This window comes from Oreochromis aureus, linkage group 16, assembly GCF_013358895.1.
Source record: "Oreochromis aureus strain Israel breed Guangdong linkage group 16, ZZ_aureus, whole genome shotgun sequence".
In the NCBI taxonomy this organism is placed as follows: Eukaryota; Metazoa; Chordata; class Actinopteri; order Cichliformes; family Cichlidae; genus Oreochromis; species Oreochromis aureus.
Genome location: NC_052957.1, coordinates 36,148,919 through 36,176,439, shown reverse-complemented (window position 1 = coordinate 36,176,439; position 27,521 = coordinate 36,148,919). Strand labels below are relative to the sequence as shown.

The 27,521-nt window shown below is 44.2% G+C and overlaps 1 protein-coding gene across 5 annotated transcripts in view; it reads right to left on the bottom strand.

The window, feature by feature from the left end:
* Positions 1-3,676: 3,676 nt before the first annotated feature.
* The window catches only part of LOC116314047 (ras-associated and pleckstrin homology domains-containing protein 1-like), an 84,898-nt gene continuing 61,053 nt past the window's right edge, over positions 3,677-27,521 (bottom strand). For all 5 annotated transcript variants that reach the window (XM_039600075.1, XM_039600077.1, XM_039600076.1 and 2 more), the window contains 11 exons: positions 27,041-27,118; positions 25,536-25,610; positions 25,355-25,439; positions 14,324-14,445; positions 13,720-13,785; positions 13,430-13,573; positions 13,243-13,353; positions 13,032-13,130; positions 12,259-12,379; positions 11,864-11,994; positions 3,677-9,854 (listed from right to left, as the gene is read on the bottom strand). In XM_039600075.1, coding sequence (XP_039456009.1) covers positions 7,485-9,854; positions 11,864-11,994; positions 12,259-12,379; positions 13,032-13,130; positions 13,243-13,353; positions 13,430-13,573; positions 13,720-13,785; positions 14,324-14,445; positions 25,355-25,439; positions 25,536-25,610; positions 27,041-27,118 — 3,402 coding nt within the window. In that variant the 3' untranslated portion in view covers positions 3,677-7,484. The remainder of the gene's footprint in view (positions 9,855-11,863; positions 11,995-12,258; positions 12,380-13,031; positions 13,131-13,242; positions 13,354-13,429; positions 13,574-13,719; positions 13,786-14,323; positions 14,446-25,354; positions 25,440-25,535; positions 25,611-27,040; positions 27,119-27,521) is intronic.

The following is a 27,521-nucleotide window of genomic DNA, read 5'->3' as shown; positions in this document are numbered from 1 at the left end:
GAGCATTTCTTCTTACACATACTGAAGCTTTAAATTATTATTGATTATGATAATGATTATTCATTTTTTTATTGTGGCAACAAGCACAAATCAGTGTAGCCCATATATCAACAGCTATGCAGCTAGAAGTGGGGGTCAATCACAGTGTCTTCTTTTCTGTGTGTTTTCATCCCTGCGTGGAGCAGCAGGATCCCCGACACTGATGGCATACTGAAGCTGAACAAGACCTCCAACCTCAGCTGTCCATTAGCAGTGAGATCTGTGGAAGTGTCTGACCAGCTCCTCTAACATTTACAAGCATTTCCTTGGATTTATGTGACCACTCTAATATGACCCATAAACATCCTTTTGTGAAAACTCGAGCTGAATGTTTTCACCACCACCATGTTGGTGTTGTGCCATGATGAGCGAGGGAAGGATCATCAGCGTTGTCTAATTGTCCATCACAGACTGTTGGTCACTGAACATCCTCCGGATCACCACTTTAGTAATCACCATCATTTACAAAATTTACATGTTATATTTAAAAAGATCCGACTCTGACAACTGAAAGCATAACGTCATCAGGACTCTACTGTGTGACTCTACTGAGGACACAGAGTAAGGGAGGAGGCTCATTTCCTCACAGACACAAACAGAAGTCACTTAAAATAATGTTCCTATATCGTTGACCTTTTCAGACCCCGAAGCTATGCCTGTCTTTTGTCTCAACTGATGATTTATGCATGCATCATTTAAAAGCACCTAAACAAGTCTTCATCATAACACACCAAAATGAAGTGTTTCTTTCTCGTGATGCTGCAGTGATCCACCTCCTACAAAGAGTTCAATAAAACAAATACTCTGTCTTACTTTGATGTGACCATGCTTGTTTGTTTGTTGTGATTAACAACCTGCTCTGCCACCTGAGCTGCAGCCACACCTAAACGAGGATACATAGCCTTCCAATTTTCAAAACAGTTGTCAAACTTATGATTGTCACATTGAGGTGAGATTTGTAAAACTAACCTGGTTACACCATCTTAAAAAGCAAACATCCATATAACTGCAAAACATGGAAATAGTTTCTTTTGCTTGCCTCTCTTCAGCTTTCTTTGCTGGCTTTAAATGGACTACATTCACACAGTGTTTCTGTCAGTAACATGACTGAGCATAAAGAGTTTCTCAGAGAGAAAGATGGGCAGAGGTTCACCAAGTTGCAAAAAACTGTGTCTGCATCATCAAACACCCGGCAACAGCTCCCCTCAGTTCTCAGATATTAAATCTGGGTGGATCCTACACTGTGCTGAACACGGCTCTCCTCAATGTTTTGTGTTGGTGCTATCAAATTCAAAAGGAGCTGACATTTGGTTTGTTTATTGTTTGTGTTCTCTTATGAACAAAATATGGATTTATTCTATTTTTATTTACATTTTACAAAGCACCTCAACACTTTAATCTTAAGTGAAATTATCTAACAATTCACAAACACACAGCTGTCAAGAAGGTGGGACGTGTATATGGAGACCAAAACCAATTATTATTTTTTATACCAAGGCAAATGGACTGGTTCTTATATAGTGGTTCATGAAATGCCTCATTCACCCAGTCACACACATTCATACACGCACAATCAGATGAGATCGGAGGTGTTTGGGGCCAGAGGCGGAGCCAGACATCTTATACATCCGGGGCTTAGCCCTAAAGGGTAGTATGCATGTGAGATGGGGGGGGGGTGTAGAAATGACTGAAAGATTTATTAGGCTGTGTTTTGAGTTTTGTTCAAAAAAGAATGACTTCATATAGGAAAAAATATATATATCAATATATAAATATAAAAATCATAAAAAAAATATAAAAATCACATGTTAAATTTAAGAGTAAAGAGAGTATTTCTTAATTGAAATGGCACCAAATTGTATTTAAAATTGAGCCACACTTATGGAGCTCCACAATTCTTTTCCTGGTGTTTTGGTTGATATCTCTTGATTTCCCCATGTCAAAGAAACAGGCTCTGTGTGTTGGGGGTGCCTTATATGGATCCACAGGTGTGCCACCAATTTACTCACATGGACTCTACTAACCTATCAGAAGCTTCTTAAGCTCAGAATGGAATCGTCTGGAGTTTTCTTATTAATTAACAATAAACTTAGTGTATATGTACTCTGAAATCTGATGAAAGTGATAAAAAAAATAGACATCTCTCTCTCTCTTTATTTTGACATTTAACTAATTCAAAAGATATTTCAATATTTATTTATCTAAAACAAAAAAGTTTACTCTAAATTGATGTTTAACAGTAAAAAAAAATGTTCTTGTTTTTTCCCTAAAGTGTATGTAAATATGTGGTTTCAACTGTGAATATACTGCTGTGTATTGAAATTCCCCTTGTTTTGCATAGAAATATACTGAACAACAGCATAATATATAAAATAACATCTACCTGAGTTTTTTCTTTGAAAGAAGCTCATGTCCATTGTTGTGTTCATCAGTACATAACTGAAACCGATTTCGTGCTTTGTTTAGCCGTGGAGGGTAACAACTGAAAATATGAAATAAACACACATGTGAGCTAAGACTCTGTAAAAAACAAAACAAAAAAAACAGCAGCATTGTTGTTCGGCTTTTCATTTCGACATTTGTTGATTCACTCGAAGAGCAAGTAACACAATATGGGCCAAGTGATCAGTTTGATATCAATCTTTTGTGATACACCGTCATATGTACATTATTTGTACAGTACGAATGATTTGCTTTGGTACCTGCTCAAACGTAAGCTCTCCTCTGTCTGCGCTTCTCCTACAGCAAACTCGCAGGCAGCAGCTTCTCCCCCCTCGCTAACAGTAGGTGCTGTGGTCAGTCGCCTAGTGCCTGAGCTCAGATCGTACCAAAATTAGGGGGAATTTTGCGCTGTGTGCTTCATATATTGTGTGTAGTTTTTGTTTTATACAGTTGTCAGTCACGCATGTAATTTGTTTCATAGTCTAACTATGAAACAAATTACACTCCAAAAGACCCCGGGGTTCTGAAACAACAACCCGGGCTTAAGCCCAGTAAGCCACCCCCCCCGCTCCGCCGATGTTCGGGGCAGCATGGCTGTGCTTGCTAAAAACACCTGGTAATTCCAGGCGGTCTCCCATTCAAGCCCAACCCTGCTGAGCTTCTGAATAATTATTTACTCCTTTAAATGGGACATTTCAAAGAAAGCCTGGGATGTTTTTGGCCTCTAGACCAGGGGTGGGCAACTCCAAGCCTCGAGGGACAGTGTCCTGGAGGTTTTAGATGTGTCCTTGATCCAACACAGCTGATTTAAATGGGTAAATTACCTCTTCAACATGTCTTGAAGTTCTCCAGAAGCCTGGTAATGAACTAATCATGTGATTCAGGTGTGTTGAACCAGGGTGATATCTAACACCTGCAGGACACCGGCACTCGAGGCCTGGAGCTACCCACCCCTGTTCAAGACAAACTACACTTTTTGCTTTGGTTGTCGGTTTTGATCGACTCATTTTGTGGATCTTTTATAAACAAAGACTACAACGTAAATGTAATATCACATACTCTATCTAAGCATACATCACTGTGTGCATTTTGTGCATCAGTTTACCCTCTAACAGGCATGTTCACAACATGGCTCTAGGGTCCACACACTAACACGGCTTACAGACCTGTGTACAAACGTTCAGATCTGCACACGTTTGAATTATTTCTCCTTTATTTTAAATGCAACAGCAGTTGTGACACCAAACAGCCATGTGCTCTGCTGGGTGTCCTTGAGCAAGACATTTTTAAGACATCAATCAGCGTCAAACTATATCTCGAGTGTCGTTGAAATACACCGAGTGAGTACTTTCCAGCAGGGTAGCGTGTTATAGGAAGTATTTCTCTCAGGTGAATCCCTCCAACCTCCCCAACAATATCACAAAACAGGCGGTTGTAATGTTAAAACGAACTTAAACCATTTTCTCACCATAATTACAAACCGGAGGGGGAAAAAACAACTGATAGCGGAGATGATTGCCAAACTGGGGCAGGAATATTATATTTTTGGCATCTGTGCTGCTGCAGTGGTGGTGACATGTCATGCAGAGGATTTTTATCAGGCAGGATTAAAAACAGGAAGGTACAGACAGAGTGAGGTTAAACGGCACATAAAATACTTAGAAAAAAGAATGATCAGAAAATGGATTTAAAAACTTTATCAAAAATGACAGAGCAAGTTTCAGTAACTATAAGAATGGAGGGATGGAGCAGCAGACTAACTACTCGACTGACCTGAAAAGTCCTGCTGGCTACTCTAACCACATGTACCCTCTGACTAGTATCAGAAGACATGTTGCTAAAACAGAATCATTCATGTGTGATTTTATGTACTGACTTATACAGGCTAACTACGATAGCTGACTGACAGTGTCATGGGTTGTATCCACTCCTTCCTATATGCCATTGCTTTTAGAGTCCTTAAAAATGCCTCTTAGCACCAGAGAAGTGTATTTTTTTAACAGGGTGCTCTTTCCTCGTGTCAGGCAGTGCTGAAAAATATCCACAATGATTTCCCACAGATCAAAAAATATTATTTTAACCAAACGTTAACCCTAAATGTTTAACAACATGTGGGTGGGATCCTGCAACCAGTGAATCTTGTAGGTAAACAGTTCACAGAGCTGTCACCTTAATCTGATAGATATTTCAACTCCAAAGGTTAACATCAGGGTAAGATGTGGATGTTTCAGAGCTCAGTGTGAACAGTGTTACTGTTTAAACAGGGCTCAAAATGCTTGCAGTTGACTGAAGCCCCATCCACTCTTAAAAACAAACAAAAAAACACCACCAGGGGGTGCAAAAGTAATAGAAAAGTGAAATTGTGCATTTAATGGCTCTATGAGTTAATTGCACCTGAACCTGTCCTAATAGAAGCTGTTGTTATTTTCAAAAGCATGTTCCAGTAATGGGACATTAAGGCCAACAGAGCTATGCTACTCTCGGTCATCCTATCTAGTTGTTGCCCCCATAAAAGCTCGTCCTACGGTTTTTCCAGATGAGTGTTTTTTGGCTACATCGTCACACAACGATGCTAGAGAGTATGTCACAGATCATATGACTCCCGGCTTTAGGGTGGTCAGGGTGTGATGTAAACACAATGCTTTTAACAGTTTGAGAATGTTGCTTTTCAGGCACTTGTTCCCAGCATATCCTTTAGTGTTTAATTACTTCAGTGGTAACACACTTTCACTAACTAACAAAGTGACTGAATAATAGTTAAAACAACACACACTCCAACAGTCTTCTTTCATTGCTATTAGGCTTGGGCAGTATTTTTCTCATATTTTACCAGGTTATTTCATGTTAGGAGTTTTTTCTATGTACAAAAACTTTGTCTGCATCTCCGCCCCTACCCTGACCCCAGCTTGCACAGTGGGAAAGTATCTTGTAAATTTCACTCAGACATGGAAGGCTAGCATCACCTAGTGCTAGCACATCAAACATTAGCCACACGCTGGGTGGTTTTCTTACTTTGAGATTGCTGCATCAGTCTACATTTTAATTTCCATTTAACCCCCCAACAACACTACATTCTTCCACATATTGCTGCTAACACACCCACTGACCACTCTAGATCAAAGTGTTACCCTCTTTAGCTACAACTTACTACAGCTAATGGTACGCACAGCTGTCTGTGTTAGCTGGCTCACCTTTATCAGTGGAACGAGTTACACTTTGTTTACTATTTGCATTTGCCAGATTTCACAGCTCGCTGAGCTCAGCTTATCGTTCCACTCAGACAGTATAAAAGACGAACGGAGCCACCGTGATGTCACCCACTGGTTTCTCAGTTCCCATTTTGAAGCTGCGATATTAGCACATTTGATGAAAGAGAGGCAGGTCTGACTGTGAAAGGCTCTTTGGCTAATGACTTGTCAGTTACAAGTATACCTGATAAACACAGCATGACAAGGATTTACATAATGAACTTAACTGTTTATTCAATAGGACCCAAAACGAGTGGCTGAGTGCCTTGTACTAGTACGGGCAAAGACGTTACAGTGTGATGATATTCTGTGAGGACAGTGTGGTGACAGCGGGGAGGATGAACTTCCTTTTAACAGGAAGAGCTCTACAACATTGAGGGAGGCCCACCATCTGCTGTGACAGGGTGGGGGGAATACCACCCAAGCCTTCTAGCTATCACTCACTAATGACACAGTTTCTGTTTAAACAATGTAGTGATTATGTCTGTCATTAAAAGGACAGGTTTGATATTGGAGCACTAAAGCTGAGCTCAGAGAATTAAACCTGACTCATCATAACACTTAAATTCAGACAGCTGTGAGAGAAGAAGTCCAGGTCTATCCTGATGGCCTCTACAGAGGAAAGACGAGAAAACAACTGGCGCAAATATACTTGTGTGACATAATTTCAGTCCTAATTTGTGTATCGTCTGTGCCCAGCATCCCTAGTTGAATGTCTACCTGAACATGTTTTCAATCAGCAGATATTCAACCAATTGGTTTTACCCCCTGGGAGTCAGCAACCAATCAGCCACAAAGCTCTTAATCTCTTAACATGCACCAGGTCACCAGTGAACCTGTGTAACATTAACCTCACATCTGCTCCTTTCCATGGAGGGACTTGATATCAAAAGTAGCATCTTCTGGTTCCTCAAACTCGGCTTGTTTAACATCTGTCTGAAATGCAATCTAACCCTAAATGGTTTGCTGGTTACTTGGTGGTTTGTTAAGAGGCTAAGAGTGAAAAAAAGAGACTTATTTAGAAATGACCCAAATATAAACCCAGTGGAACTGGCTGTATAATAGTTTTGGCAGCCCAGATCTTTAGAGAAGAAGGCAGACTCATCTCCAGTCAAACTTATTCGCTTTGGACACTTCTTAAAATCTTAAAATAACTATAACAACAATATCTTTCCAGTATTAAATAATCTTATATAAAAACACACACAAAAACAGTTGGAAATAAATGGCAAACCTCCCTCTAAGGGCTCCCCGCCTTCCTCACCCTCCCCCCCCTCAGTTCACAATACACATTTACACACCGTGCCGTCCTTCAATTATTCCCTCCTTCCCTTAATCAGTAACATTACTGCCATGGCTCCATGCAGTACCTGTTGTTTTGCAGCAAAAGGTCTCTGTTGCCGTTAAAGTCTTTGTCTCTTGTCGTGTTTCAATGCAAAGCTGCACAGACATTGTGAAAAAAGCTCGATAGGTGACTTTTCTGCTTTGCTTGTATACAGATATATACATATTTCATACTTATTGGATTAAACTTGTATTGTTAATGATAAGAGTAATGAGGTTAATATTAACAATCAGGGTCTGAGATTAAGAGTAGGACACTTGCTACTTTCTCAGAGTCCAAGGGTGGATGGTTTAGGATGGAGAGAGACAGACAAGGAGAGAGAAACATTAATTATTTTTTCTCTTCAGGAACAACTACACCGAATTGGTGAGTTCAGTTCTTTAAGCTCCACCCACAGGGTCCTCCTTCCCCTACCACTCACTGGTCAGTTTGGTGCTTTGGTCCCGTTTCGGCGGAGCAGGAGGCGGGCCTCGCCGCAGTGTTGCATAGCCTGAGATGTTGGTGTGTTTGGCGGAGTGGGAGTGTGTGTGGTGGCGAGATAAAGTCTGAGAGTGTCCTCGGACTCCCTGCTGCTGCTGTTGCTGCAGGAGCTCAGGTGGAGGAGGGGGAAGGAGTGCCATGTCGTCCATGGTGCCCACAAGCTCCATCTTGGAGGAGGAGATGAGGTGGGAGGAGGTAAGCGAGCCGTGGCGAGACACAGACTTCCTCTTAAGGGTTCTGTTTAGGTCTTCCAGGAAGTGAGATTTTAGTGCCAGGGAGCCTGGAGCAACTGATTTGGGGGAGGTGGGGGGAACAGGTGAGGAGGAATAAGAAGACAGTGATGGGGGTGGGGTCTGAGAGAGAGGTGGTGGTGAGAGGGGCATTGAAGTTGTATGATCGTACTGGGCCGTGTTGCTCGTTCGCCGGTTCAGTGTTGGAGGAAGGACCGCCCCCTTTTTCAGTGACCCTTGTTTCCATGATGACGAGGATAGGGAGGAGGTTGCCGGCTGTTGGTGTAACTGCATCTGGGGCTGGGGGTTTACCACTGCCACTTTTGGGGGGTGGTGGAAATCTGATGGGTGGGAAGGAGGAGGAGGAGGAGGAAAGAGCTCAGAGTCACTGGGGGGAGGTGGGAAGTAGTCTGGGGATGAATCGAGGTGAGGAGGCTGGGAAGGAGGAGGTGGGGGCAGAGGACATTGAAAATCAGATGGCTGGTGGTGCTGCCCGGTCTGTAGTCCCTGGAGCGCCAGCGGCAGGTTCGCCAGATTCAATTTCCCTGGTTTGGGTAGCGGAGCAGGAAGCGAGGAAGAGTCTTTAGAAGGCGACCCTGTCGCTGACGAGGAGCTCGACGAGGTGCCCATTTGAGGAGCTTGGCCAAATTTGCTAACCAGGCTCTCAACCGTCTTGGGCCTCTCCTCCTGGGTCTCTCCTGATGAACTGGAGCGGATAGAGGAGGCTCTCTGAGGGGTAGGTGGAGGGCCCCTTTTGGAGGATCCTGTGGACGAGGAGGAAGGCGACTTCTTTATCGGTGAACTTGTCTTGGAGGACGAAGAAGAAGAGGGAGGAGGAGGGAACTCTCCCAGGGAGCTGTCGGGAGGAGGTGGAGGAAACTCTGGGGACTGTGGAGCCACGACACTGCCAGGTTGCCACTTTGGTTTGGCCTTAACTGCTGGAGGAGACAGAGGGGCAGCGATCTTGGATCCCTCCATGTTGGAGTTAGGGGCAGAGTTTCCTGGGAACTGATTGACGATCTGTTTGACCAAAGAGGAGGTAGCAGCTGCAATGGAGACAGAAGAGGAGGTGGAAGAGGGAGACATGGCGAGATTTTTGGAGGAAAGGCTGTGCTGCTTTGGCAGAGTGGGAGGTGGCTGATTTGGGGAGTGTCCTGTGGAGAAACTCTGCTGCTTTTTAAATGATCCGTGTCCAACTTGTGGCTGTGTTGGAGACACAGGTGAGAGCGCGATGGGAAGGGAAGAGGGGCCTGAGGGTTTGGGAGCAGTGAGAGGGGGAAATCCTCCAGTGAAGGTTTTGGGAGGTGCAGGAGGTGGTGCATTAGGTGACAGAGGTCGGAGACCTTGCAGGGAGGCTGGAGGAGACAGCTCAGTGGGAGGCGGAGGAGGAGGTGGGGGAGAGTTATCCTCAGGAACTGCTGGGCTGAAGTCATACACCATGTTGGGAAACTTCTGTGCCAGGAACTGTTGGAGGCCTGTGTTGGAGAGTTGAGTGCATGAGTTAGGGATGGGCTCTGGAGGTGGTGGAGGTGGCAACCCATTGGCATCCAGGCTCTCAGGGTGAGGAGGGGGTGGGAGATAGGAGGGCTCCTGTGTCAGCTCCTCCTCCAGTGGGGGTGGTGGTGGAAGAGCCGATGGGCTTGGAGGGCCAAATTTCAACGCTGCCATGGCTGAGCCCGGAGCTGGTGCCGTGGGTGGAGGAGGAGGGGGAGGAGATGGTGGTAGCTGAGGGGAGGTGCTGTAGGCAGCTGGAAGGGTGTTGTAGTTGGAAAGTGAGGGTGGGGGGGCACCCGCCTGCTGTGTTCTGGATTGGTTCTGGCTCTGCAGGCGAGCTAGCGTGCTGTACTTCACGTATGAGGCGGGAGGTGCCGGCTGATGGGCCACACTCGCTACAGGGGGCAGTGCAGGAGGCGACGGCGGTGACGGGGAGGAATCCTCAGATGGGACGAGGCTGTCAGTGAAGCTGCTCCGGGATGGTGGAGTCTGAGGCTGAGAGAGAGGGAGTGGCTGGGGGGAGAGGCTGGGTATCTGCACAGGGATGGGTCTACTGATCGGGTCGATCTTCATCATCTGCAGAGACAGAGATCAGAGCGGGAAGTGGGATGCAGGATAAAGATGTGGTGAAGGGAAGGAGGAAAAAAAAGAAAAAATGACCAAAGGTTAAGGCACCCGACTCTAAAAATTAAAAAATCCACAAGAAAGCGAGACATCAAACGAGTGCAGAGAACACCCACAGAAACATTTACTGAAGAGTCATTACAAATTCAAATTGTGAGGTCTTAACATGCCTTATATTTTCCATACAAAGGTATTAAATTTGTTTGTTATTAAATTATGTGTTTATACACCAGTTTATATTTAATCATTATTAACATTCTCCTCCACAGTGTTCCTTTTCCTGTCTGGTTTGTTCCTTTGAAAAGGGAGTTTTTCCTTGCCACTGTCGCCCAATGCTTGCTCATAGGGGGTTTGTCTGGTTGTTGGGATTGTCTCGGTATTATTGCAGGGTCTTTACTTTACAATATAAAGCACCTCGTTGTTGTGAGTTGACGCTATATCAATAAAACTGAAAATATGTCTTGTTTGTTTGTTTCTTTTAAGTCAGTTTTTTAATTTGTTACAGTTGTATCAACATAGTTTATTGTTAAATCCCCCAAACGGATTTTATCTCGTATAAAATGTTATAAGTTGTCCTTTTATATTCATATGTATCTTTATTCCTACATCTCTATATTTATCAATTTATGTCAGTATTTATCTAACTTTGTAACTTTGTTTCTACACTAATTACTATAATACGAGTTCTTGTTCGTGTTTGTTGTATATTAGGGGTTAGGGTTAGGTGAAAACTCAATTTCCATCTGGGATTCATAAAATTTCTCTGATTCTAAAGTTACTGTTATGTTAAAGTTTTAGTGCAGAGGGGCATTCTGGACAGGTGTAAGGTTCCTCTGACACGCTTGTCTTGGGCAGTTTGTGGTTTAGCTGCTGTTCACGAGATCCTGTCTAAGTTAGTTCCAGCTTTCTTTATAAACTCTTTGTTTAACGGCCTCTGATCTGGCATCAAACTCAAACAGACGAAAGGAACGATGTCACGTTCATCGTGAACCGGGCTCAAATATGTCTGGTTAGCTTTAGTTAAACAGTGTCATTTATTAAAATGTTTGATAGTTAGGGCATTCACACCACGAGGTTAGGAAGGAAATCCAACAGGTCAGCTGCAGCCGTTTAAAACAGGTGAAAACCAACATGTAGATGTCGCCATTGAGACAAGCCGGCGGGATCGTCCTAACTCTAACCTTACCAGGGTCACCGTGCCCGTGAGTGTGACCACTCCACGTACAGTAATGGCAACAAGCCCGTGTTACATTACATGACAGAAATCTCTGTAAAAATCTTTATTGCTAAATTAAGCCCAATTATAAATGCTGGCACTGGCTGCTGCTCAGCAGCAAAAAGAAAATCTTGTAAAACCCTGACTTGCAAACACTTGTACAACACTTTGAATGATTTAGCTTTGTGTTAGCAGCTACTTGCTTTCTGACGACCAACGAAAAGTCCTGAATCCTAACTATACATCTGCAATATCTACATTTGCTTGTTTTTACTGTAGGGCTTTTTAAAGACTCGTACTGTTTGGGGTATTTTCACAGGTTTTAATCTGAATGTATGACTGTGTGATCCACTAACAGCTTTTCAAGGCCTTCAAACTAATGCACAGAAATGCTGGAGGAAGCACCATAGGCCTAAAGTCGAGGTCACACAAAAGGAAAACATCTGTCACATCTACCAGATTTAATCAGCTGTTCAATCTCATGATTGTCAATTTTTATACAACTGCAGCCCAAGTGTCACTTCAAATAAAACCAGTGTTTTAAAGACTGCAGCCAAGCTGTTAACATGCCGGTTACATCACTTCCTGTCTAACCTCCACTCCCTCCTCCTCCTGCACAAAGTGGAACTGGGATACGTCCCTTCATCTTTGATCACTGGTAGGAAAGCAGAGGGGAAACATGGGCAAAGGCAGAACACAAGCAAACAGATGATGGAAGGAACACACTGTGTGAGCATGACCGCACCTCTCCTTGCGTTCCTCTCCTCCAAGCATCAGAGAAAATGGAGCTGACGACACTCTGGGAGCGGGTGTGGCCCGATGATGTCATCTCTGATACACCACTGTCTGACTGGCTCGAGTGGTTGGACTGGGATTCTGGAGGGTTAACAAAACATTGAAAAACTGATGACAGTGCTTTTAGCGTGTCTACTTGGAGGCCTTTTCTGACGTGAGAGAAAAGATGAGCTCATGTTTGAAAGAATCCAGCTGCAGGGATCTTTTCACAGCAATGTTTATCGGGCTCTGAGTGCTCCTTCAGCCCTAATGTGTTCTTCTGTAGGTGAGATATACATTCATATGTAACAACACACTGCTATGAACCTGCCAGTGAATGATCTCAACCAAAGGAGGCAGACGAACCTGGAAGGCTGGAGGAGCTGGATCCAGACTTGATGGAAGACGAAGAGAGGGAGGACCAATCATAGGCTGCCTCTGACCTCCTCATTGCCTCCTGGAAGTTGATGTACAGCTGCTTTCCGTACTGATGGACACATACACAGGTGACACTTTACACAAGAGAGGCAACTTCAGCAAGTACACAGCATCCCCATAGCGCTCCCACCATGTGCATCAGGCACTGTGGGGCAGGAATAAACACTGGGGGGGTCAGTAACAGCACGCCGATCATAAATCAGTGGTGAATAAGTGAAAATGACTTATTGTAAACTAATAACAGGCAATATAAGGCATGCTTATTAGATCTCATCTGTGGGCTGTCACACACACAGCCTCACACACAGCTCTGTGCACAGTGGACTTCAGTCAAGTCACAGGTTACACACTCTTATAAACAGGTAGGGTGAGAGAAAGAGCACACGGGCAATTAGAGCGCTGAGTAACTTAAAGTTTGGCAAAGTTAGCTGGTACAGGGTGTTAGACCATGGAAAAGAATTAGAGCTAAAACACATCATTTAACAATAAAAACAGGATCCGAGTTGTTGTTGTTTTTAAATACACAACAGCATCCTAAACACTGGCAAACTCCTGGTGCACCAGCATGGTCCTGTGTCCCACAGTCTGTGAGCCGCACTAACATCATATACTACGACTGAATCATCTCAAATTAGAGCCCTCGTGTAATGTAATATGACAAGGAGACTGTGTGAAACTCGCAGCCGTGTCGTGACGTTTACCTTAGCGATGCGAATACTGTTGATCCACTGCTGCAGGGTTCTGACATCATCACAGCAGAGATATTTGATGTACTGTGACTTCTTCTGGATCTGAGGGTGCTACAAAAACACACGCTGCATTATCTCACTGGATACTATTAGTTTTAGACCCATCCAAGCGTCACTACAGTTTTTCACCACTAGATGGCAGTGGAAGATTATGTCCGCCTACCTTCAGCACCATGCAATAGTCTGTGGGAGCCTTGTACTTGCTCTTGTAGTCCTGACCAAGGTAGACATTAACATGATCCAGCTGGAGGAAACAAGCCAGGTCTCTGGATGCCTACACAAACACACATATCTCACAACTTTGCACCCAAACACTGACTATGTGACAAAGTGCTGCCTCCATTACACACCTTGGCCTTGCCCTTGGGAACATAGTAGATGCCTGAAGCCCTCAGCAGAAAGTAGCGCTTCTTCCAGGACTTTTTGCCATCCTCCTTCAGCCATAAGACACCCTCCATCTCAGGGACAGACACTGAGCTGCCCCCGAAACACTCCTGATATAAAAAGCACCATTTTTATTTTCGCCTGAAATTAAAACCAGCACGTGTAGCACTCATTCTACATGTTTAGCCAGTGTTTCATGTAAGGATCCAACAGAAGGGAATCTGATGAGGACAAAAAAATAAAAATAGAAACCAACCTCTAATAGAGCCTCCTTGTTCCTCTCGGCCATCTCGCATGTCTCCTTCCTCCCCAACAAGTAGTTCTGCAGTAGACAGTGAGCATGAGAAACAAAGGGTAGGTGAGGAGCAGTGGCTGGAACTACAAGAGAAGGTTCAGTCGAGAAGTCGCAGCAATCGGCTCATTATTGTCCAACTTCTGGTTAAGGTCAACCCTTATGTTCAGAAAATAGTCCCACTGTGACCTGCATGTTGCATGTGGAGGAGATCTGAGACTCCACTGGGAACCCGGCACTCCAAGCTGGTGCAACTTGCAAGAATCCGTCCCCATGAATGAGAGCGGTGTCCTGCGGCACTGTGAGGGACAACATGCCACTTCTCCAGCTTGCTCATCACCTGTTACCATTTACAAGATTTGCCTGGAAGCTTCTCCACCTCCTCTGACAGAAAACTCAGCTGAACTCTTGCTGTTCTGACAAACTGGATGAGACCCAGCTGGCAAAGAAGAGACACGCGTGACAAAGCGGCTTGTCATGCGTGTCTCTGGCGTTAGATTCTTAAGAGCCTGAACTTATAAACATTGGGTCATAATTGCAGGGTGCTTTACATGTGCATGTGTCTCACCTGGGGGTTTTTGAACAGAGCATACTTCTCTATACGCTCAGTGAACATCAGGCGGTTCTGGCTGTCTCTGGTCCAGTTCAGCAGGTTCTCCACGAGGTTCTCGTGATCCTCAAAGATCCGCTCTGCATATAGTCAAAGTCCAGACCACAGCATGAAAATCATTGCTAGTCCACCAGGTGGTCTAACACTTTCAAACATTTTTTCATGAAGCAAACGATAAAGCACAAAGTGTTTCACACGAGCAGTCAAATGTTAAGAGCTAAAGATCTGGAAATGTCACCACTGGCCTGATACAGTTCAGCTTTCAGCGCGTCCACGTTTAATCTCTACAAATCTCAAAATAGGAGACTTTTTATTTTCTTACAATAACAACCTAAAAAAGCTTGATGTGAGTCTTTTGAACAGTTTATGGATACTAACATCTGATTAAAGTGGAGTGAAGTTGACAGGGAACACGGCAGCTTTCCTTCAATCAGCAGAAGAATCCTCATTAGATTATTCCTGCTGTGCACAAATCAATTGGTTTCATTTGTTTGGAAAAAATACAAAGTGATGAAGCTTGTTATTCCAGGACCACATAATCTTGCTCTAATCACATTCCTACTGACACTACATGGCTCATTTCTGTCTGCCGCTTATTTACTTTCTGGCTCTTTGAAACGTCGCAGCAGAATATTGAGGAAAAGCACCAAGTTTTTTAAATGGACTGACAATGAGGTGGAGTTGTTGCTGCGAGTAACACAAAAGTACAAAGTTGTGAAAGCGAGTGAGAATTAAAGAATTTGATGAAAAGCTATCTGAAGCATGTACAGACTGATATTAATCTTTAATAGGGCTGTCAAACAAAACAACTGCTGTGTAATGCACTCCGCTATCTTAGTTTAATTGGTCATCCCTAGTGGCCTCATCGGGAGGCCACTAGGGATGGGTATCGAAACCCGGTTCTTGTTGAGAACCGGTTCCCACTGTTTCAATTCCTTGGAATTGTTTGCCATTTTTTAAACGATTCCCTTATCGATTCCAGTCGCCCCGAATGACGTCACCACGTTGCGGAGCGTCATTTACCTGGCAGGGCGCCTAAGCGGCTCAAACGCTCAAAAGTTTGGTTATACTTTACGAGAACGGATGACAACGGGGCAACTTGCAATACTTGCAAAGTAGATATTTCATTTAAAGGAGGAAACACTACGAATATGCAAAAGCATTTGCTCACAAAACACGCGATGACCTTAAATGAATGTTGTGGTTTTAATTCCGCTCCGGACTCGTGAATCTCAACCCAGCAGCAGCGGTAACGTTTGCACGTCCTCTCCCGTTAATGCGGCAGGTAAATAATCAGCTAACAGTGAATATTATGTTAGCGCGATCTGCCTTATTACAAAACCTGCCATTACTGTGCATTTAGGTGACCATGATGAGACAGACAGAGTCTGGCTGGCAGTTCTCGCTGCAGTCTACCGGTAGCGTCTCCTTTCAGGCCAGGATAGACGAATGTCACCGAGCAGTGACTAAGTTTGTGGTCAAAGGCTTGCACCCATTTGCCACAGCAGATGTCCCCGATTTTCGGTAAGTGAATGTATTTAATTGTAGGCAGGGACATTACTGGATATTCTTGTGTAATTGCTACAGAATAATTTATGTTATACTTTGTTATTGCTACAGAAGAATATTTATTTTATTATTTCACATTTACATTTTTTTTTCCCGGGGACCCTGTGACACCCCATTGAAGAGCCGTAGGCTGTGGATCTCTTAAGACCTCACTGTTGGGTTTGTAAGGCCATGTTACTCCTAAATTTCTATCTTGTTCAAAGAGAAGATATAAAACAAAGTTCTAAGCTAATCGACCTTAGTGTTCTCCTTTTTAAAAAGAATCGATAAAGAATCAAATCATTAAACAGAATCGAAAATGGAATCGGAATCGTGAAAATCTTATCAATACCCATCCCTAGAGGCCACCATATACTATATATTGTATATGTATACACACATACATACTGGTGGGGAAAGCCTTGATGGTGCTGCAATGTGGGGCTCTTTTTCCTAAAATCAAAATCAGCATTACAGTATTTAGATACTCAGATCATGATTATTCAGCACAATTATACTTTACCAAGTATTAGAGTAACTGAACTGCGAAAGAGAAAACTGAAAGGTATATTTAAGGCAAAACCAGAGCAGGCCAGTGCAGCACAGCTGTAGTTTTTTTTATCTCCATTATCTTGTTTTAGTAGTTGTTGGAAACTGCATGATTACACAGCTGAGCCAGTTTGTCTTCTGCAGGAGGCGACGTTACCAAATCATTAGGAAATGAGAAAACTCACACTGCTACCACAAATAATGAAAATAGTATTTCCTGTTACTTCAACAATAATTATTGTGTGCCACTAGTATTTCCTGCGGGGAAATCAGTGACGTCAGCTCCAGGTCTTAAACAGGAAATCAGTTTCTTGCTAAAGGGCGCCCAGGAGGGTGCTGGTGGCAGTGCGGGTATGTGAGGGGGGTGGTGGGTGGAAATAAATGTGGAAAGCATCACTTACTCGATTAATTAGTACAGCTTGATTTAAATCTAACCCCAGAGTGTGGTTGTAAGCCGAGCTTTTAGACACACGTGGGTAGATTTGTGTAAACGAGGAAGCTTTAGGTTCAGCTGAATGTGATCAAACACACTTTGACGTCCCTCTCTCTTTTATAACACTGCTGACCGCAGTTCAGCAAGAGCCCTGAACATGTAGGTTAGATCACACGCATCACTGCACTGGACCTACAAACAGACTGTGTGTGTGTGTGTGTGTGTGTGTCAAAGTCTGTTAAACTGAGTTGAAGCTTGTAGTACAGTGTGTGCTATATACACACAGTTCAACCCCCAAAGGAAGTGTGTGTGTTTGCAGCTGAATATCTGTGCTGTCACTGATGGTGAAACATCACTAAACACAATTATAAATCTAAGCTAAACACCAAGACTGAGCTTCACTAGTTTGGTTTAACTCACTGAATAAGTCTGGTAGCACCAGATTACGAATCCCAGCACAGCATCTGAGTCTGCTTCACACGGTGAACTCAAATATGTTACACTAATTTAACAACAGTGTAAGAGCATTTTAAAAGGAATTCTCTTGTTGATTGATGACCCATAAAACCAGGTTCAGTTTCTAAGAGCTCACACTGAACACGGACATAGCTACAGTGATGCTAAACCAGATGTGACAGTGACGGTGGGACTGAACCGTAATATCTGTCAACCACTGATCATTAGCCATATCTGATCAAAACATGGTTTTAATGTTCCATATTTTTGTCCCAAAATAAGTGCCTGAGGCTAGGATTTCACCTGGAAGATGTTTACTGGGATCAAGGCTAAAGTCAGTTTTCCCAAAGACTGTATGACTGGAAGTACGTGTGCAGCAGCGTGGGACGTCAAAAAGAAGGCACGTCACGTAGTGTCCATGTGTAAATATGGCAACAGTTTAGAAAAGTATGACTCAGGCTAAGATCTGAGTGTGGATCAGAACACAGTTGGTGTTTAGGGATGAGGTCATCTGCAGCCAGCAGCTGTACTTCCATACTGCATTTTCCATCTGTGACATACACATATATATACACACATATACATATATACATGTATATATATGTATACATGTATATATACACACATGTATACATATATGTATATGTATATATGTATATGTATATATGTATGTAAAAAAAACAAAAAACAAAACACCCATCTCGCCCCTGCGGGCGGTTTATCCTTCAAGCTCGGGTCCTCTACCAGAGGCCTGGGAGCTTGAGGGTCCTGCGCAGTATCTTAGCTGTTCCCAGGACTGCGCTCTTCTGGACAGAGATCTCCGATGTTGTTCCCGGGATCTGCTGGAGCCACTTGCCTAGCTTGGGAGTCACCGCACCTAGTGCTCCGATTACCACGGGGACCACCGTTACCTTCACCCTCCACATCCTCTCGAGCTCTTCTCTGAGCCCTTGGTATTTCTCCAGCTTCTCGTGTTCCTTCTTCCTGATGTTGCTGTCATTCGAACCGCTACATCGATCACTACAGCCGTCTTCTTCTGTTTGTCTACCACCACTATGTCCGGTTGGTTAGCCACCACCATTTTGTCTGTCTGTATCTGGAAGTCCCACAGGATCTTAGCTCGGTCATTCTCCATCACCCTTGGGGCATCTCCCATTTTGACCTCGGGACTTCCAGGTTATACTCGCACAGATGTTCCTGTACACTATGCCGGCCACTTGGTTATGGCGTTCCATGTATGCCTTGCCTGCTAGCATCTTGCACCCTGCTGTTATGTGCTGGATTGTCTCTGGGGCATCTTTACACAGCCTGCACCTGGGGTCTTGCCTGGTGTGATAGACCCCAGCCTCTATGGATCTTGTGCTCAGAGCTTGTTCCTGTGCTGCCATGATTAGTGCCTCTGTGCTGTCTTTCAGTCCAGCTTTGTCCAGCCACTGGTAGGATTTCTGGATATCAGCCACCTCCTCTATCTGCCGGTGGTACATACCGTGCAGGGGCCTGTCCTTCCATGATGGTTCCTCGCCTTCCTCCTCTTTCTTGGGTTTCTGCTGCCTGAGGTATTCACTGAGCACGCTGTCAGTTGGGGCCATCTTCGTGATGTATTCGTGGATGTTTCTTGTCTCATCCTGGACTGTGGTGCTGACACTCACCAGTCCCCGGCCCCTTCCTTCCGCTTAGCGTACAGCCTCAGGGTGCTGGACTTGGGGTGAAACCCTCCATGCATGGTAAGGAGGTTTCTTGTCTTTATGTCAGTGGCTTCTATCTCCTCCTTTGGCCAGCCTATTACCCCAGCAGGGTACCTGATCACGGGCAGGCGTGCGGTGTTGATGGCCCGGATCTTGTTCTTACCGTTCAGCTGACTCCTCAGGACTTGCCTGATCCTCTGCAGGTACTTGGTGGTTGCAGCTTTCCTAGCGGCCTCTTCATGGTTCCCATTCGCCTGCGGGATCCCCAGGTACTTGTAACTGTCCTCTATGTCTGCAATGTTGCCTTCTGGTAGTTCGATCCCCTCAGTTCTGACTACCTTCCCTCTCTTTGTTACCATCCGACTACACTTCTCCAGTCCGAACGACATTCCAATGTCATTGCTGTATATCCTGGTAGTGTGGATCAGTGAATCGATGTCTCGTTCACTCTTGGCATACAACTTGATGTCATCCATGTACAGGAGGTGACTGACAACCGCTCCGTTCCGTAGTCGGTATCCGTAGCCAGTCTTGTTAATGATCTCACTGAGGGGTTCAGGCCTATGCAGAACAGCAGTGGGGACAGAGCATCTCCTTGGTAGATCCCGCACTTGATGGTGACTTGTGCTATGGGCTTGGGTTGGCCTCTAGTGTTATACGCCACATCCCCATTGAGTTCCTGATGAAGGCTCTTAGGGTCCTGTTGATCTTGTACAATTCTAGGCATTCCAGTATCCAGCTGTGGGGCATTGAGTCATAGGCCTTCTTGTAATCAATCCAGGCAGTGCACAGGTTGGTCAGTCTGGTCTTGCAGTCTCGGCTGACTGTTCTGTCTACCAGTAGCTGGTGTTTTGCGCCTCTGGTATTCTTGCCAATCCTTTCTGTGTCCCGCTCATGTATTGACCCATGTGCCTGTTCATCTTAGCCGATATGATGCCTGACAGGAGCTTCCATGTAGTACTGAGGCAGGTTATTGGTCGGTAGTTGGATGGGACCGGTCCTTCTTGGGGTCCTTGGGGATCAGGACCGTCCAACCTTCGGTTAGCCATTCCGGGTGTCTCTCATTAACTAGCAGCTGGTTCATTTGTGCTGCCAGATGCTCGTGGAGTGCAGTCAGCTTCTTCAGCCAGTAGGCGTGAACCATGTCGGGGCCTGGTGCTGTCCAACTCTTCATACTGGAGACCCTTTCTTGGATATCTGCCACTGTGATGGTTACTGGACCCTGTTCAGGGAGGTCGCTATGGTCTGCCCTCAGATCCACTAGCCACTGAGCATTGCCGTTATGGGTTGTGTCTTTCTCCCATATGCTCTTCCAGTATTGCTCCGTCTCCAGCCTTGGTGGTGCTGTTCTCTTATTGTTCCCTTGCCACTGAGAGTACACCTTTGCTGGTTCTGTGGAGAACAGCTGGTTTATTCTCCTGCCTTCTATCTCTCTGGTGTACCTCCTCAAGCGGCTGGCCAAGGCTGTGAGGCTTTGCTTGGCAGTTTCCAAGGCCTCAGGTATGGACAGCTTAATGTATTTCTTATGCACCTTCTTTGTCGCGCCTTTCTGCAACTCCGTTAGTTGCCTAACCTCCCTCCGTGCTACTTTGATCTTGCCCTCTAGCCTCCTTCTCCATGGAGGGTACTGCCCCTTGTGGCTGTTCAACTTGTAGCCAAGCATCTCACTGATCACTGCTGCCGTAATCGTGGTTGTAGGTATCATCTGTAGTGCTGCATTAACATCATCTAGCAGACCTTCTGAGGGTACTTCACGTAATCTTGGTAACCGGCTACGGGGGATCCAGGTTTCAAGCTTGGCCATGATCCTATCTTTCAGGTCAGTTCCTCTCGCACTCAACGATCCTTCTCCTATCGCACTTGGGGCTATGTACCCAATCTCGGGTGGGGTGATGATATCTCCCCCTGACCTGGCGTCCTGACTCCTCCTTGCCGTAGCATTTATGTTGTACCTCGTCAATCTCTAGCTGTGAGAGCAGTCCTTCTTTCGAATGTTGGAACACTGAGCTACTAGTTGTTTGGCCGTCATTGTGGATGTTGGGTATCGAAGAATCCATAGGTCCCTCATCCTATTCATGTAACCCCTTCCGCCAGGGTTACTTGCGTAGTAGCATTCCAACAACGCCCTGTTTTCGTCTCTTGCCCACCGATGCCTTCTTGTTCCAGTAGCCCACTTGTCGTCAGGGTGCCCTGGTTCCTCAACACCTGACGCGACCTTGTTGATCCGGGCGGCGTCCGAGCCGGCATGCCTTCATATTTATCTGTCTCGCTCATGTCTGCGGTTTATTTCTATGCTCCGCTTTTGCTCCCTTCCCATTTCCCTTCCCATAGATAATTGGCAAACCTTCTGGAGGAAACCTGGTCTTGTTAGGAGAGACGGCATCCATCCCACTTTGGATGGAGCAGCTCTCATTTCTAGAAATATGGACAAATTCATTAAACCCCCAAAATATGACTATCCAGAGTTGGGACCAGGAAGCAGAGTTGCAGTCTTACACGCCTCTCTGCAGCTTCTCTCCTCCTGCTACCCCCAAAACCCATCTCCATTGAGACTGTGTCAGCTCCCAAAAGACAAAAACAAACTAAAAACCAGCAATAAACAACTTAAACATAAAAAAATCACAAAGAAAGAACAATACAGTATCCACATCTGAACCAAAGAGTAAAACAGTGAAATGTGGATTATTAAATATTAGGTCTCTCTCCTCCAAGTCTCTGTTAGTACATGACTTAATAATTGATCAACAAATCGATTTACTCTGCCTTACAGAAACCTGGTTGCAGCAGGATGAGTATGTTAGTTTAAATGAATCAACACCCCGAGTCATTCTAACTACCAGAAATCCCGAAGCACAGGCCGAGGGGCGGTGTGGCAGCAATTTTCACACCAGCCTATTAATTAACGAAAGACCAAGACAGACTTTTAATTCATTTGAAAGCCTGATGCTTAGCCTCGTCCACCCCAGCTGTAAAACTCAGAAACCAGTCTTACTTGTTATCATCTATCGTCCACCTGGGCCTTACACAGAGTTTCTCTCTGATTTCTCAGACTTTTATCTGATTTAGTGCTCAGCTCAGATAAAATAATTATTGTGGGTGATTTTAACATCCATGTAGATGCTAAAAATGACAGCCTCAACATCGCATTTAATCTGTTACTAGACTCAATTGGCTTCTCTCAAAATGTAAAAGAACCCACCCACCACTTTAATCACACTCTAGATCTTGTTTTAACGTATGGCATAGAAACTGAATATTTAACAGTGTTTCCTGAAAACCCTCTGCTGTCTGATCATTTCCTGATAACATTTACATTTACAATAATTGATTACACAGCAGTGGAGAGTAGACTTTATCACAGTAGATGTCTTTCTGAAAGTGCTGTAACTAAGTTTAAGAATATAATCCACCCACTGTTATCATCTTCAATGCCCTGTACCAACATAGAGCAGAGCAGCTATCTGAACGCTACTCCAACAGAGGTCGATTATCTTGTTAATAATTTTACCTCCTCACTACGTGCGACTCTGGATACTGTAGCTCCTGTGAAAACTAAGGCCTCAAATCCAAAGTCCCTGACTCCGTGGTATAATTCTCAAACACGTAGCCTAAAGCAGATAACTCGTAAGCTGGAGAGGAAATGGCGTGTCACAAATTTAGAGGATCATCATTTAGCCTGGAGAAATAGTTTGCTGCTTTATAAGAAAGCCCTCCATAAAGCCAGAACATCTTACTATTCGTCACTGATTGAAGAAAATAAGAACAACCCAGGTTTCTCTTCAGCACTGTAGCCAGGCTGACAAAAGTCAGAGCTCTACTGAGCCAACCATCCCTTTAACGTTAACTAGTAATGACTTCATGAACTTCTTCACAAATAAAATTTTTATCATTAGAGAAAAAATTACCATTAATCATCCCACAGATGTAATATTATCTACAGCTACTCTTAGTACCATCGATGTTAAGTTAGACTCTTTTCTCCAATTGATCTTTCTGAGTTAACTTCAATAATTAATTCCTCCAAACCATCAACGTGTCTTTTAGACCCCATTCCTACAAAACTGCTCAAAGAAGTCCTGCCATTAATTAATTCTTCGATCTTAAATATGATCAACCTATCTCTAATAATCGGCTATGTACCACAGGCCTTCAAGCTGGCTGTAGTTAAACCTTTACTTAAAAAGCCATCTCTAGACCCAGCTGTCTTAGCTAATTATAGGCCAATCTCCAACCTTCCTTTCATATCAAAAATCCTTGAAAGAGTAGTTGTCAAACAGCTAACAGATCATCTGCAGAGGAATGGCTTATTTGAAGCGCTTTCAGTCAGGTTTCAGAGCTCATCACAGCACAGAAACAGCTTTAGTGAAGGTTACAAATGATCTTCTTATGGCCTCTGACAGTGGACTCATCTCTGTGCTTGTCCTGCTAGACCTCAGTGCTGCGTTCGATACTGTTGACCATAATATCCTATTAGAGCGATTAGAACATGCTGTAGGTATTACAGGTACTGCACTGCAGTGGTTTGTATCATATCTATCTAATAGACTCCAGTTTGTACATGTAAATGGAGAGTCCTCTTCAGACACTAAGGTCAATTATGGTGTTCCACAGGGTTCAGTGCTAGGACCAATTCTATTTACATTATACATGCTTCCCTAGGCAACATCATTAGAAGACATAGCATAAATTTTCACTGCTATGCAGATGACACGCAGCTCTATCTGTCCATGAAGCCAGGTAACACACACCAATTAGTTAAACTGCAGGAATGTCTTAAAGACATAAAGACCTGGATGGCCGCTAACTTTCTGCTTCTTAATTCAGATAAAACTGAGGTTATTGTACTCGGCCCTGAAAATCTTAGAAATATGGTATCTAAGCAGATTCTTACTCTGGATGGCATTACCTTGGCCTCCAGTAACACTGTGAGAAACCTTGAGTCATTTTTGACCAGGACATGTCCTTCAATGCACATATTAAACAAATATGTAAGACTGCTTTCTTCCATTTGCGCAACATCTCTAAAATTAGAAATATCCTGTCTCAGAGTGATGCTGAAAAACTAGTTCATGCATTTATTACTTCCAGGCTGGACTACTGTAATTCACTATTATCAGGAAGTCCTAAAACTCGCTGAGAAGCCTTCAGCTAATCCAAAATGCTGCAGCAAGAGTACTGACAGGGACTAGAAAGAGAGAGCATATTTCTCCTGTTTTGGCTTCCTTCATTGGCTTCCTGTTAAATCCAGAATTGATTTCAAAATCCTGCTCCTCACATACAAGGTCTTAAATAATCAGGCCCCATCTTATCTTAATGACCTTGTAGTACCATATCACCCTATTAGAGCACTTCGCTCTTGCACTGCAGGCCTACTTGTTGTTCCTAGAGTATTTAAAAGTAGAATGGGAGGCAGAGCCTTCAGTTTTCAGGCCCCTCTTCTGTGGAACCAACTTCCAGTTTGGATTCGGAGACAGACACTATCTCTACTTTCAAGATTAGGCTTAAAACTTTCCTTTTTGCTAAAGCATATAGTTAGGGCTGGACCAGGTGACCCTGAATCCTCCCTTAGTTATGCTGCAATAGACGTAGGCTGCCGGGGATTCCCATGATGCATTGAGTTTTTCCTTCCAGTCACCTTTCTCACTCACTATGTGCTAATAGACCTCTCTGCATCGAATCATATCTGTTATTAATCTCTGTCTCTCTTCCACAGCATGTCTTTCATCCTGTTTTCCTTCTTTCACCCCAACCGGTCGCAGCAGATGGCCGCCCCTCCCTGAGCCTGGTTCTGCCGGAGGTTTCTTCCTGTTAAAGGGAGTTTTCCTTCCCACTGTCGCCAAAGTGCTTGCTCATAGGGGTCATATGATTGTTGGGTTTTTCTCTGTATTTATTATTGTGCTATCTACTGTACAATATAAAAGCGCCTTGAGGCGACTTTTGTTGTGATTTGGCGCTATATAAATAAAATTGAATTGAATTGAATTGAATTGAATTTCTGGCCCACTTGTCAGACGGACGTGCATTTGGAATTTTGGAGGACTGAACTGGAACGTGTTTGTGGTGGAAACCTCTCTGTGTGCTGTGTGAAGGGAGCTCCATACAAATGGAGACATTCGCATTAGTCTGTACACATCAGGGATCCTCAACACGAACTTTTAGCAGTGCTGCACATTAAAACAGCCCAACTTATTATATCATTTTTTAGTATTGTCACGGGTAACTTCTCTCCCTGTGTTTGCTTTCAGGAAACAGGAGTATTTGACACATGACGTCATGAGCAGACAGAACTAAAGAGCCTCTGTGTGCACGTGCACTCACCCATCTGCAACTCGCTGATGGTTTCCACCAGTGACCAGTCCGCACTGTAGCCACAGTGAGATTTCTCCAGCAAACTGTCCAGAACCTAAAGACAGGGACATACTGTGAGACTAGCGCTGTGCTCATACTGTACTGCTTTTTAAACTAACTGCATGGCTACACCAAGCAGCAGGAGCCGTACCTGTCTGACTGTTTGGCGTTCGTCCACCATCATGGTCTTTGAGCTCTCGTCTGACAGATGAACACGAATCACCAGCTGTGAGCAGGACCAGGAGGAGAGAGCAGAGTACGTGACACGGTTAAATGTGAGCTGCCAACATCTCGTAGGCTAACCTTAGTCAGGCTAATGTTGCTAGCAACTAACGTTTCATTTTTAGGCTAGCGCACTGGCTAACGTTAGCTTTTTATGGGTTGAGGAATGGCTAACACAATTTTTTATATAAGCTAATAGTATCATTGTCATCAGCTTCTTGTTTTCACTTTGCTGAAACCGACACTTAACTATACTCATTTAATTAAAGCTTTTCTTGAAATAACTCCAGAAAATTACAAACGTGCCTGATTACTTTATATTTACAGTACTCGTTCATTTAGAGCCTTCCTTTGAATTATTTATTCCCTTAAATTATTGGTTAGCATAGTATAGGCTTGTTCATTTTTTTAATATGATAAAATATGTTGCCATGTGAATATTTCTCCCATCTCCTAGTTCGGTGTATGTCATTCTGTATGCTGCGAAACAGTGCAAGCTTTGCAGACACTTCAGGTTTACCATCATCATGAACTGTAAAATCAATGACAGTAACCAGTTCAAATGTTAGAAAACAATACATCTGAATATACTGTTTTCAGTACGGAAGCTTGTACGTAGGATCTGACACTCATCTTCGCAGAAGCTTGAGGACTGAGCACAGCTCCTGCAGGCTTTCAATATGTCCAGACAGGCTGCTGAAAAGGTGGAATTATGGCCTGTTGTGATTGGTTCTCGTTTTCAGTCCTTTGTGTTAATCACCACCAATCACCAGTGATAGCAGTGTGTTTGAGTCAAAGTAAAGATTTCACTGTAATTCTGACAGTTTCCAAGCATCCAGAAACGTGAGCTGGTCTCTTTGGTGGGTCAGCGCTGCCACATACATCATCACCTTTATTTATAAAGATACATGATTACATTTTTAACAACCTCATTTCAAGAGTCACCTTATATTACACTTCCCTATATAGCCAGTTCTATACAGCCAGTAAGTGTTAACTATTGTATTATTAAAAAACGTGAGTGACTTTATTAAAATGGTTTGTGTGTGATTTTATGGGCTTTGTGCACACAGCTGTTCATACATCTGCCTCTTTCTCTAATGGGCGCTTTTGCAGACATGGTGCCGAAAGATCACTTTTCTGGAGCTTTGTGCAGGATCAACATACAGATGATTCAACACACACACACACACACACACACACACACAGGTAGCTGGGGTCTGAGTGTAGTAAATCCAGGTTGGTAATCCCTCTCTCTCTCTCTGGGATTGAAATGTAACTTGCAGCGGTCATTATGTTGAGTGCATGTGTGTCGACCCCAGCTGTTACTGACTAGAGCTTTCAGTGTGGAGTAACACTGACTTGACCCAGAAAATAAAGTGTGGGAACACGTGCCACAGACGCAGCTACCAGACAACAACACGCGTGGCTCACCTTCTTCACCTGGGCCTCCTTGATCTTCTCGAGGGCCACTCGGATGTTCTCTGCCTTCAGTTTGGCAGCCTGCTCCTCCTACAGACACACACACACACACACACACACACACACACACACACACCGGTCAGTCAATCCAAACTGCCAGCAGTCACTCAGCATCAAGCCCCGTCACCTACCTGATTCCTCCAACACGAGTTCATCGTTTATTTCCCTCAAACAGCCAACACTTCTGTGTCTGCTTAATGTCAAATAATATTTGCGTGGTTTAAATAAAGAAAAGTCCAACTCCTGAAAATGCCGGCGTTTAATGTTTGGGTAGGATCGATGCATTCCCAGCTGGCTGTGTGCCAGCTTCCCGTCTCATCAGGCTTTGGATACGCTGATGTAGAAAGAGCCAAACAGATTAGTCCCACAGCAGAGAGCCACTGTCCAGGGAGCCCAAACTACGAGGAACCACGGGAAGAGTTTGGCTGGCAAG